General features: G+C 35.3%; 1 protein-coding gene across 2 annotated transcripts in view; it reads right to left on the reverse strand.

The window, feature by feature from the left end:
- Positions 1-6023: 6023 nt before the first annotated feature.
- Positions 6024-13978, reverse strand: part of Plcb1 (phospholipase C, beta 1 (phosphoinositide-specific)) — a 614138-nt gene continuing 606183 nt past the window's right edge. For both annotated transcript variants that reach the window (XM_013011003.1, XM_013011004.1), the window contains one exon: positions 6024-7588. In XM_013011003.1, the coding sequence (XP_012866457.1) occupies positions 7361-7588 (228 nt within the window). In that variant the 3' untranslated portion in view covers positions 6024-7360. The remainder of the gene's footprint in view (positions 7589-13978) is intronic.

The following is a 13978-nucleotide window of genomic DNA, read 5'->3' on the forward strand; positions in this document are numbered from 1 at the left end:
AATGGAATTCTATGCCTCCATCAGAAAGAATGACATTGCCCCATTTGTTAGGAAATGGAAAGACTTGGAAAAAATTATATTAAGTGAAGTAAGCCAGTCCCAAAAAAACATAGGTCCCATGGTTTCCCTTATTTGAAGTAACTAGTATAGGTCTGAGTCAAGCAGAAAAGGTCAGATAAGTTGATGTTAGGGACATGAACCCTAAGATATGTATTCAAGATATTCAACCCTAAGATATGTTTTTTTCTTTCATGTGGTTTTTTCTAACACATTTATAAGATTATTTCTTTGTTGCTTTGTATGTCCCTCCTCCACAGTATAACCCCTGCTTTCACTGTATTTGATGTTGTTATAATTTGTGGAGGGGAAGGGAAAAAACAAATCGTTTAAATAGGGATACAGGTGGACCCATTGCAACAATGAGATGTAGAAGTCGTTATGTCGAAAATGAACTTTACAACTTTGGTGGGGTGGGGGAGGATGAGAAGGGATGGGAAGAGGAAACAAAGGAGGAGGGTACAATACTTGATAAGAAATGTACTCATTATCTTGGCCATGTAATTGTAACTCCTCTGTACAGTATTTTCACTATTAAAAAAATAAAAAGCTTCAACCAATAAGTGATGGGCATTAGTGGATAACTATTCCCAATTCATCACTTCTTGGTAGGTTATCTATGAGGAATGCTCTGCAAGTCTTTTGTAGTGATACTGATTCCTGCTTCTCCTTAAAAGATAATGCTCACTAAAGAAGCTTTTCTTGTCTCAAATGAGTAAAAGAAAAGGAAAGAAGAGAAAGAAAAGGAAAAGAAAAAATGCAGAAATACAGAAAGCGATTTTAGGTACTAGTATTTTTTAAATTCATGACAATCTCATAAATGGTGGGAAAAAGATAAGGAGATTAGTTTCAAGAGACTTGGTACTAAGTTATGAATCAACCCTAATTTTGCATTTATTTTAGAGAGAGTTCAGTATAAATTTGTCTCTTAAATACATTATTTGGACTGTTAAACTATTTCTCAATGAGAAACAGGCTATATTCTAGCTTCACAAACTTGGGATTGCCCTTTGTTGTATGAAAGTTGTGAGTGACTTAAAGAAGAATTCTTCAAGTATAAAAAAGATGATAAATGCCATTTGATGCCGAAGAACCTCCCTCTCTCAGTCTGAGATTTGTGTGTGTATGTGTGTGTGTGTGTGTATTTGTTCTTGTGTATACTTGTATAACACAAGGACATCATCATCTGTATACTTGTATTACACATTAACATTGTCATGATAAAAGGAGAATAGAACTTCCCTTTGGTATGTTGGCAGAGACATATGCAATATCATTTCTTTTGAGAGCACAGCCTTCAAGCTAAGCTTGAAGTTTCATAACACAAGAAACCTGTGATTTAGCTTAGTCCAGAATGAGTGCTTGGAACATACCCAAGTTCATGGACTACATATTGATGATTGTATTACTGCAAACATGTTAATATGGGATAATTCTCTATCTGCCTGTTTGGTTTTGGAATCTTTGGGGGACTGATTTTGGCAACACCATGACATCAGGTTAAAAGGAATGATAAAAGATTGTTAAATGAGTTATATAAAATGGTCTAAATCTGGAGATGAAAGGAGAAAAGACAGAAACCTGAACAGACTAGAGTTTGAGGGAGAACTTTGGGAAGCAGATGTATGTGTGTGTGTGTGTGTGTATACATGTGTGCACGCACGCGTGCACGCATGTGCACACCAGGATTGGAGCTTGAATTCAGGGCCCGTTTTACTCTCCTTTTTCACTCAAGGACATACCTCCACATCTGGTTTTTTTGTGGTCAATTGGAGATAAAGAGTCTCATGGACTTTTTTGCCCAGGCTGGCTTTGAACCAGGATTCTCAGATCTCAACCTCCTTAGTAGCTAGAATTACATGTGTAAGCCAACAGGCATCCAGCTGGGAAGCAAGTCCTTTACCTGTTACAATCACATACAAAGGGAGAAATGTACTCTTAAGATACTTTGTTATGAGCCAAATCAGTACACATTTATGGTTTGGTTTTTTTCCTGGTCTTAGACTTCTGTTACCCAAAATATAATGCTGCCCAGAGGTTGAATTTTGGATTTCTTAGGAGGTTAAGAAGGATGAAGAAGCAAAGGAGGAGGAACTAAAGAGGAGAAGGAGGAAGAGGATGAAGAAGAGGAAGAGAATTATATTCCCTCACCAATTCTAAGAAACACTTGCTTTTAACCTTCCTGAAATAAGGATTGCCTTTATGTTTGACAAGGAATCTAATTTAATTAGCAAAATAATCTTTCTTTCACTGAAACATTAGATTTCATGACAGTATAAATGTACCCCACTTTAACTTTTAAAGCCCATGTGGCAAATGTTTCCATCACCACATTAAAACCTTCACTGGTCCCTAATAAATTACCTTCCATAGGCAACTCAAGAGATCCCAGTGAATATGATTCATACTAATCATACATTTTTCATCTTGCATTTGGGAGGAAGGGAGACATCATGGTAAGGAAACCTTTGACATTTAGTTAAAAAATTAAGAGTAAATAAGAAGACAAATGACATGCTAGATTTATATGGAAAACATCTTGAACTATTTCCTTAAAAACCTACCGCTGTTTAGTAGCCACTGGAAGAGTTTTCCTTAGTTAAGATTTTGGATGGACAGGCAATGATGAGATTGGGACAAATAATCAAGAAAGGGGACCTTGATTGTAAAATAACTATCTATTCTATTAAAAATAGGTAAACAATTTGAATAGACATTCCCCAAAGAAGATCTAAATACATAGATATATAAACACATAAGGTATATAAAATCTTTAATTGCTAGGGTTCAAATTAAAACTGCAGTGAGATACTACTTTATACCAACTAGGATATCAATAATTAAAGAGACAGAGAACAATAAAAGTGAACAAAGGTGTGAAGAAATGTGAAGGTCATAAATTTTAGGCCAAGTTGTACCTCCACTTTGAAAGACAGTTTGATAGCTTCTTAAAAAGTGAAACATAAGCCGGGCGCTGGTGGCTCACGCCTGTAATCCTAGCTACTCAGCAGGCTGAGATCTGAGGATCGCGGTTCAAAGCCAGCCCGGGCAAGAGAGACCGTGAAACTTCTATCTCCAATAAACCACCAGAAAACCGGAAGTGGCGCTGTACCTCAAGTGGTAGAGCGCTCACCTTGAGTTGAAGAGCTGAGGGACAGCACCCAGGCCCAGAGTTCAAGCCCCACGACAGACCAAAAAAAAAAAAAAGTGAAACATAGAATTAATTACCAATATGTCCCAGGAATTACGTTGCCAGGCATACACTCAAGGGAACTGAAAACAGACAAAAATGTATACAACAAATATTCACAGAAGTACTCTTCTTAACAACTAAGAGGTGGGAGCAATTCAACTGTCCAAGGATGAATGATGGAATATTATTCTACTATTAGAAAAGAATGATATATTGAAACATGCTACAACACACAGATTTTAAACTCTATGTCAAGTGGAAGAAACTGGACACTAAAAGCCATATACTCCCTAAATAGGATTACGGGAAATCTTCAGAACAGTTCAATTCACAGAGGGGAAAAAAGTAGATTGGTGGTTTTATGGTCTAGGAAAGGAAGAGAGTATATAATAGAGTAGGTGATAGGAAGTGACTGCTCATCGGTTTCTTTTTTAGGTTATCAAATATTCTGGAATTAGAAAGTGATGTCTGATAAGTCTATACTAGAATGTCTGAAGTACGTGCTTCATAATGATGAACTTCATATGTAAATTATAGTTCAATAAAGTTACTACTAGAAAAATAAGTATCCAGAGGTTTCAAAGACATGATCATACATAAATGTATATAAATGCCAGGTGTAAGAATGGCTCCTAAGTTTTCTCCTGAGGGTCAAAGGGACCCCTTGGGTTCCAAGGCGAGTCTCACTTTCACTACTATGTCTCAGAACTTGGAAATTGATATCGTATCTCTTTTTGTCGGTCATAAGCTATTCTGTGTTTTGAAGTTGGTACCTTAGGTCAGAGATGCAACTGAATGGAAGAAAAAAGAAGGGCCGGAGTGGGCTACAGGAGCTGTAGAGACTCAGTTCTGTGTGACTGCCCTTCTTATTACGGAGGAACCTAAACAATGCTGGAGCCTTGAGTTAATGCCACTGTTTGCATGTGGGTTGCTCCTTTCTCCTCTACCTTCACACCCATAGCTTGATGGGCAATGCATTATACTATGATTATACTAACTGATTATACTATGTGTAAATGAGACATGGTTCTGAGGTCAAGAAATAACAGTTGGGTTGTGTTAAGAAATTTTTATTGTTTCCTTTGGATTTGTGATGAAAGCACATAAAATTACAAGTGGAAGAAACATCATGCCACAAAATTGCATAGAATTATTACAAAAATGTGAATAATGCATTTTAAATAATTTGAGATAGAAGAACCAAAATATGTACAGTTGAAGAGCTTCAAATACTTTGTCCTATCTCTTTTTTTCTTCTTAAAAGGCAAAAGTCACAATGTTCAATCCATCACGAATAATATTAATACAGTGCACAAGCGCAACATTAAATTCAAAGGAATGCAAGCAATGGCCCTTTCTTTCAGAATTACTTAATGACTGCTTATCTATTATAGGAGTAGCAAAGAAATGTATGGTGATCCTGAAATGTTGCAATGAAATGCTGGAACCCAAAACACATGGCATGTCAATAGATCTTGGGAAACTGGTTTACATGGTTGAAACCACGCTGTTCTCAGTAGTGTACAGGTGTCAGAGACACAGTCTAATTTAATATACAACTCTACCCTCTATTAGAAGAAAAACCACAGTACAGAATTTTACACATTCAACAAAGAACAAGGCAAACACATAAAGGCACAAAACTGCACATTGTATAGACCCTTTTCTTTATCTTTGTCTATTTTCAAGTAATATTAATATTATTAAATGATAGTATCACTCTAGTAGTTTCAATGATGCAAGGTACACAGTGTTACATACTACCCCACAACTGCAAAAAGTGTCATTTTACAGATATAAAAATGTGATTACAGTAAATGGGCCAGATACAAACATATTGGAAAATGACTAGAATTCCTAAGATAATGAAACCCAAATACCAAGACAGTTTTAGGGAAGTCAAGGTTATAGAACCTCAAGTCTATTTCTGGATTAAGATGTGATAAAATGTTCTATAATAATTACCACTGTGTTTGGGTCTGAATGCCATTTTCCCTTCATTCTTCCTCAGTTTTAGAGTCTGTAATTTTGTTTATAAAAATGTAGCCTTTGATTTGACCACTCTTACTTCTTTATGATACATGCTGTCCTTTCAAAGTGCAAAAAGTACAAGGATGTATAAAAGATTTCTCTTTCAGTGGAAGTTTAGTTTTATTAAGTGTCTAATTAACACTCTAAATCCTTCAGATCAAAATATAATCATCTCCAAAGAGGAAGTGATTTCCCCTTGTGTTTCACTATATGTGTATTTTTATTTTAGTCAAACATGTTTCCCTAATGTTTGAAGTAAGCCTTCATTTTGATGAAAACTTAATTGTGATTCCTAGTTATTGCTTTACATTAAATAAAACGATTTCCATAAAAACATTAAATTCTCAAAACACAACTTTCAGGACATAACTTTTCATTTGCAGTGTTTAATTTCTTGCTAGGCTAGAATCAGATAGATTTGTTTTAAAGTAAAATAAAACTGTGAGCATCTAACATCTGGGCATTAGTTTACCATCAATTTTTGTATGATTCTATAAATTACTTTTATATATTCTTTCTTAAGACATTTTAATAATGATTTTGATCAGTTTTATTATGATATAATTTACTTCTCTTATACCACTTAAAGTAGGAACTTAAAAGACATGGTTAAGCATATTATATATACATACTAAATGCATAATCAAAGTTTTTAAATCTTAGAATAAAATTGAAATTGGTTAGACTTAAAAACTATGGAAGATAGTGATAAATTTCCAAATAACTGTCCTATACACTTTGTCTACTCCAAACATTGCAACAAGCTTAGAATCTGATATTTAAAAATCATTTTTATTCCTTAAAATATCTACCAGATTCATATTATAAATCTTAAATCTACTTAAAATTGCATACATAGCTTCATCAATGTTTTATTACAATTTTCATATAACTTAACATTGATGTAATGTAGTTACTTGATCCTTTTCTTCTCTATCGGTTTGGTTTTGAGTGGAAGAGATTTGAGTCATCGCCAATTAATGAACACACATCCACATTTGTGCATACACACGTGTGTGTACTTACATAGCTAAGTGCATATCTATATACATGGAGAAAACATAGCATTTGTACATGGGTCTGTGTGTTTAGATAAATATGTAATCTTTCTATATTAAAAATAAATGAACCATAAAAATGTCTGATAGCAAAAGAACCATCAGGACCTGTTTATCCTGATTGAATTTCTGCTTAATATATATCAGCATGTTCTTTTCTTAAAAAATCCAACAGAATGGATCATTTCTAACAATTTGATCATTTCAGGCCAACAATCAATGTGTACCCAGACTTTGAGTGCAAATAGTCAATTCAGATTGCACCTGAAAGCATGCAGCCAACTTGCTCATGCAACCAAACGTGCAATCCATATTGCTGTGTCTTGGGATGGCTTCACTAGGGGTGGGGGGCAAGGACATAATCAAGTTACTATTTTTTTAACTTAAAAAAAAAAGAAAACCAGCTAATTGAGTCACTACGGTAGCTAGTAAAGCCATATCAACGACAAATACACTGATGCGTCTATGATAGGTAAATAAATTAGCAAACTGCAAGCCACCAGTGCTTGCAAAGCAAAGGATGAAATATTCATATTAACCTGAAAATATAGAGTTGAGGGGCAGATAGGGAAAAAAAAGCTCAAAGTTGGATGATCCATAGTGTTAAATAGCGCTATGCATTTCTATGTCTGTTACTTTGAAATACTTTACAACAGAGCTTCAAACAAAAACAAGAGTTCAGAATTTCTTCAGAGAAGAGACACTGTCCTTCATTAAGTGTTCCATGGAGCCTGGGAGTTGCCTGCTTTGAATTTACTATTGGAAAGAAAGGAAACAACAACAACCAAACAAAACAAAAATTCCTACATACGTGCGTTCTTCACTGCAGTAGTTACTACATGACACATGGAGCCTGGGTGTAGGACCTCTGCATGGATCCTTCCAGAACTCTCCCTTTGATGAGGATTTCAGGCTAAAGGATGCGTCTCAGGAAGATGGTCCTAGGCAGTGATCATTCTAGTAAGAGAGTCTAATGAAGCTTGAGTGGTCATGCATATCCTGAAGGCCTTGGCAGGAACAATCACAGAGGAGTATCAAACTCTCTTCCTGGGGCCTCTCCTTCCGCCTCCTCACTGGAGGGAGGCTTGTGGTTCATTTTTCCAGGGTCGGAAGCCAAGGAGGGAGGGGCGGAGCCATGATTGCTGTCCTCACTGATTTTTCCTTTCATAGCTTCCTGTACAAACTCCAGAATCTCAAGGGGCAGTCTTTTGAACTTGTCTTGGTATTCTTGTTCCAAGTCTGTCTGCAGCTAGGAGACATCAAGAGAGAAGAACAATTTGAGATTGTTTAGATTTCCATGCCCTGTCATGTGGAATTTTGAAAGAGATACATGAAGGGTAGGGAGAGGAATACATTATCTAAAATAGTATTCATTGGCTCTGCCTCTGTGGAGAAAAACAGTTTAGTAGGACATTCCATTTTTTTCATAGCTGCAAGTGAAGTTTAGGTTATATGTGACATAAGTGGGTCAATGATTTGAACTCAGATAAATGAATCCAACTGCGGATCCTCTCACATATATACATTCGGAAAGAGATGTTTATAGAGGTGGTACACAATTATCTAACGTTCTTGTACTTGGGGTTGGAAACTATTGCTTGTTGAAGAAGGTCAAAGTTCAACCATGAATCCAGCTGGGGGAGAGCTGAGGTTGAATTATGGTTCAAGCCAGAGACTGAGATGTTAGCACTGAACCTCTTGTTGTCTCTTCCCTTTCCTCATCTTCTCCTTTCCTTCTCTGTCTGCTTCTCTTCCCTTTCTCTTTTCCCATTCATCTCATTTGCTTTATTTTCTTCAGTGCTAAGAACCAGTCCCAAGACCTTATATATGCTAATCACATACTCTACCAGTAAACGACATCTTAAGCACCATGGATGCTTTCAAAGAGAAGCTTGAAGCATTTTATGCACATATAACCATCTTAAGTTTCATTCTGGCTTTTCTTTCTTTTTTGAAAAATCACTTCCTTGGTTTCATTGCAACTTTTATTGGCCTTTTAGCAACCTTTTTACATGTCTTTTATTTTCTCTATTATGCATACTGTGGAGAATTTCAGGCTATTTATTGTCTGGGGAATTTTTCTCCACATGCAGACTTACATGGCAACAACCCTAGTCATGAAATCATTGTAAAAGAGGGGATTCTGGGGCAGCAGAGGGGGCAGCAGAGAGACCTGTCTGCTGTGAAATTCTGCTACTGGAGCTCCAAGGAAAATTGAGAATTTGAAATAAATCCTCTCTGTTTACGTGAATGCAAGAAACATAAATGACCTGCTTTTGTCTTGCTTTCCATTGGCTTTGAGGCAACTTTTATTAAGATATGTCCTTAAAAATCTGGGTCTTTTTTGGTGGGTCAGTTGTGAGGCTCAAGGTGAGCTCTCTTCCATCTTGATCCACAGCTCTCCTTCTAGTTTCCTGGTAGTTAATTGGAGATACAAGTCTCATGGACTTTCCCACCCAGCCTGGCTTTGAATAGAAATCTTCAGATCTCAGCCTCTTGAGTAGCTAAGATTACAGGCATGAGCCACCAGCACTGGACTTGGCAGATGTATTTTATACGTTTGCTAGATTTTGTGTAAGTTTATATTTTATATTTTATGTTCTGTAGTGTTTCAGCAATTCTCAACCTTTGAAGTGCACATAGTTCACTAAGATCTGTATTTCGATTCTGGTTCATGAGGTCTGGGTTGGGTCCAAGACCCTGCATTTCTCAGAAGCTCTGGGCAGTCCCAAGGTGACTGATTCACTTGGGAAACTTTATCTCCCTGTCTTGACTATTCTCTAAGCCTCCGGGTCTACTCTTTGCCCCGTCCTGGCCTGATGTCCTCTAGCTATAGCTTTCAGTGCAGCCTCTGAGGCTTAGTCCTGAGCCCCAGACCATCCAGGGTAAAGTCAGTCCTAGAGCCTTCTCTCTCTGGACAGGGTTAATTCCTTTCCCTCATGCTTCCATGCAAGAAAAACTATTTTCTAAGTCTTCGTTATTTGGTCTAATTCTAAAAGTCCTTGAAGTTGTGAAATTAAGAGGTATTTTGATAAATCGGTGGTAAACTAATTGACATGAACTGATCTAGGGAAATGTGTCATCCTTGTTTATGCTATTGCAGACAGATGAATTCATTTGACTATGAAGATTAACTAAGTCTCCTTAGAGTGTTATACTCAAGGTTTATGCAGCATACTACCTTCCCAAAACTGGAAAAAAATTATGAACTCTGCAAAACAATAAGCCCCAAGAATCTCAGATAATAGAATATGGATTTTGTTTGAATAGCTTTGGTTTTCATCAAAGGATAGTTGACAAAAATAACAGCCCGAGTATTGGCAGTTATTGAAGATATTTTACAATAAGAATGTTAATAGGGCAAGAAGGAAATGTAACAAAGCAAGGGGTGTGGGGTGGTGGGGGAGAGTCCTCAGTGTCCTGAGATGGTGAGGGCCATGACCTGAGAGTACAGTGGCACTGGCCATGCAACTCCACCCTCCTTGTCCAGCTCACACAGCAAGTCACTGATGCATCCAAGACAATTCTCCTGTTATCCCAGCCACTGAGGAGGAAGTGGTGTTTTTTATGAATGTCATGTGTGGATTCTCAGCCTGAGTTGTGACAGCACTAAGCCTCATCATTTATTCACCTCCATCCAATAACACACATGCTTAGTTTCCTTTGCAAGCAAGGAAGGTGGAGAAAGGGAGAAAAGCAAGGGACTTTGTTTTGAGGACACAATACATTCCTGTTTTCACTTAGGTTGAGTTGAGGGGCCTTATCTTTGAATACATTATCAACATCCTTGCAGCTGGTTTCTGTTTGATTAGAGATCACTGGTGGACAAGGCTCCATTGTGTTTCCTAAGTGCTGTTTTTTAATTACTAAAAAAAGAAATGGAAAAGGAAGAAAGCATAAGAAAACACTAATACTAAAACAACACTTTAAAAATATTTTGGTAATTTAACTCCAATAAAAACTTAATTTGGTAATTTAATGTTAGTAATTTTTAACAATTGTGGCTAAATTATAACTTTATGAGATCTTTTTCTTGTTTTTTTTATCATCAGGCAGTTGTAGATTATAGTGTATTCTAAACTAGGTCACAGCTTCCTAGTTTCTATGAAGTGCCATAGACTTCACTCTTTGAAAGTCAAGTCATTCACTTACTAATGAGTTATTTTTAAGTTGGTTGCAAGAAGCTGTAATGGTTCACACTGTAATCCAAGCTACCTATAAGGTACAGTCAGGAAGAGGGTAAACATGATGCCAGCCTTCACAAATTCAGAAAGACGCTCTCTCAATAACAAAATGCAAGCAAAAGATATTGGAGGTGAAGATCAAGTGGTAAAGTGCTTTGCATTCACATTCATGAGGTCCTGGATTCAATCCCCAGTAACACACATAAGCACAAACCCATACAACATACACACACACACACACACACACACACACAAATGAACTGGCTATTCAATTTCTTTTTACAGTTGTGAGATTTTTTTCCTTCTATATAGTACTTGTTCTTATAAAGTAAATGCTGTTCACTGTATGTAAATATGGAAAATATTCAGGGCAATAGATGATTCATTCCAAGAAAGCCACCCATATCTCTACTCCAGAGGGTTGCAAACTCATTTTTATAGATACCAAGAAAATTATGGAAATACAAAACAGGAGCTGGATGGAGGAAGGTTCTGTCTAATGAAAATGCTAACAACTTAGTTTACCTGATGATTGTTAGTCTTATTTATCAAGAAAAATCAGAAATTCAAATATTAAAAGGTCTCCTGATTTATTTTTTGTTGGCTCCAATTCAAATCACATTTGTCAGCCCAAAGATATTTTCAAATATTGAGTAATAGCTTGATATAATCTACAAACAGAAAAACATAGAAAGCTTTTGATCTTAGAACTTCTTTGAAAATCTGGCTGATAGAAACAAAAACACCAAGATAGAAGGATACTTTCTCCAATGTTATTAGGGGCAAAACAAACAGCAACTAACAAAATGCAAACATTTGAAAACAATCTTTTGCTACATATGTTGTTATCTCTTGTCCATTTTTATAATGTTGGTTGAACATTTGCAAATATTTTGGCTATTATGACATTTCACCGTTACATATGGCAGCACAGATCTGCTGAAAATAAGGATATTTTCGTGAATAATGACAGTATCTTGATCATTTCAAGGAAAGTAATGTTATTTAACATCCATTGTTACTCAAAGTTCTCAACTATTATCCTTTCTAGCTTATATTTTCAGATCAGGATTTAAAATTCTTGTATTGAATTCACTTGTTACTTTTTCCTCATTGTTTTTCTCTCATTTTAAGTGTTTTTATGACTTAGATTATTTTAATTGTCGGTCATGGGGCTTGAACTAAGGGCCTACCCACTGTCCCTGAGCTCTATGGCTCAAGTCTAGCACTCTATACTTTGACTAATACCTCTACGTCTTTTTTTCTAATGGTTAACTGGAGATAAGCGTCTCATGGATTTTCCTGCCTGGGCTGGTTTTGAACTGTGATCCTTAAATCTTAGCCTCCTGAATAGCTAGGATTACATATGTAAGCCAACAGGGCCTGGCTTATGACTTGGAATTTTTTTGAGTCTTGTCCAGTTTTTTTTTTTACAGAAATATTTTCTATGGTATCATTTAAATTCATACTAGAAAAATCGTGTTTCTTAAAAGCTAGAAGTTATTATATTTATAGATTTAACTAGATGAAGGATGAACATGTTTTTGTAAAAAAAAATATTCCATAGGAGTTCTGTTATATCTCAGGTTAGAGCACATGCATGGCTATGTATTGCCACGTGGTCCCATTATTGAGGATGTTAGCTACATGTATTTGATCACCTAGACTGATATGGTGGATACTGGATCTGAAGTTTATGATGAAAGTTTGGTTCCATATAATATTTCCTCATTCTCTCATGTAGTTGATAATTCTTGGCTATCTCATTACTGTTTCAGTAATTATATATATATATATATATATATACATAAATTTTATGTTTTTCATAGATAGTTGGTATTGTCTGAGGAGGGTTTCCTCTCCCTGTGGAGATGAGCTAAAAGAGAAAGTGTTTCATACTTTTCCTTGTCTGCAAAATTTCTGAGCAAGCAACTGGGGAAATAATCATTTAGAAAAATAATATTTTTTCTCTCTGAAAATAACTATATGTAATTCTTTTTTATCAAACAAACATTCCTTGAATTTAAACCAGCTGTAATCATTATTCTTCTTTTTAAATTTGCTGGTACCAGGGCTTGAATTCAGAACCTTAAGTACTCATTTGGCTTTGTATGCTCACAGCTAGCATGCCTCCACTTCTTACTTTCAGATGGTTAGTTGGAGATAAGAGTCTCTCAGGCTGGTCTGCTTGGGCTTGTTTTGAACCTAAATCCCCAGATCTCAGCTATTGAGAAGCTAAGATTATGGGTATGAGCCACCAGTTCCTAATATTCATTGCTTTATTTTGCTTTTATTCTGACAAATAAAATATTTTAATAATCCATGGTTTAAAAAGAGGTTTGATTTTGAACAACATTGAAACAAATATACAACATATCAAAATCTATAGAATAAAGAACCCAAAAATAAATTCTCACATACATGCTGAAATGATTTTTGAAGAGGACCAATACTGATCAATGCCATTGTTTTTTATGCTTATAAAATATATTTCACTAAAAATACATAATTCTATTACCCTGATAAAGTTTACTTGAAATAAGTTATATAGTTTTCTTACTTTTACGTACAAAATATCATTTCTCATTACACATTTTAAGTTGTTTTATCTTTTCCCTTCTTTTCTTGAAGCCTCAGTATTTAAATTATAATACTGACAGTCTTTTAACTTACTTATATCTCCAGCTTTTGAGAGATAGGTGTGGCAATAAGGTATGATAATTATTTTATTCCAAATATTTTGAAATTTATTGCTAAAAATAAGGGGAAATAGTAAGACAAAAAGTAAGAAATAAAAACAATAAAATACTAATAAAATGCAAACATTTCAGTAAAATGAATCATAAGGCTTCTATTTAAAGAACCATTGTACAGCCCAATAAATGGCATAAGCAGTAAAGAATAATTATGATATTACATGTGTTATGAAACAATTATCTTAATAGTACTGTGATAAAGGAAAAAGTCTACTACTCTATATGTACTCTGCCTATAACTGTAAGAATTTTAAAGATGGTACAATTTTGAAAAGAAGCATTAAAACATAAATTAAGTTGAGATTGTATTTTTATTTTTTCTATTTCTCATTTTGATAGTAATGTGATTATTTTATTTTAGCATGAGAATATCATTCCAAAGTTAATCCTGAATCTAATATATGAAAAATACAAGGAAAAAAATGCAAAACTCTGAATATAGTGACAAATAAAATTTACAAAGACTCATTGCAGGGACTGTATTCAGCATCAGCTATTAAACAGATATTAAAAATAACCAGAAAAGGCTTTTTAATAAATATAGTCACAGAACAGTAGTTTCAAAACTAGCCTCAGAAACCTTATAAAACCCTATATTCCTTTTTAGAAAAAAGAAACACCTCATAGCTACAAATAACAGGATTGTATGAAAAGTACAATGCTGGGTCAGATGAGTAACCTGAACACTGTTGCAACGTG

This window comes from Dipodomys ordii, unplaced genomic scaffold, assembly GCF_000151885.1.
Source record: "Dipodomys ordii isolate 6190 unplaced genomic scaffold, Dord_2.0 Scaffold13, whole genome shotgun sequence".
Classification (NCBI taxonomy): Eukaryota; Metazoa; Chordata; class Mammalia; order Rodentia; family Heteromyidae; genus Dipodomys; species Dipodomys ordii.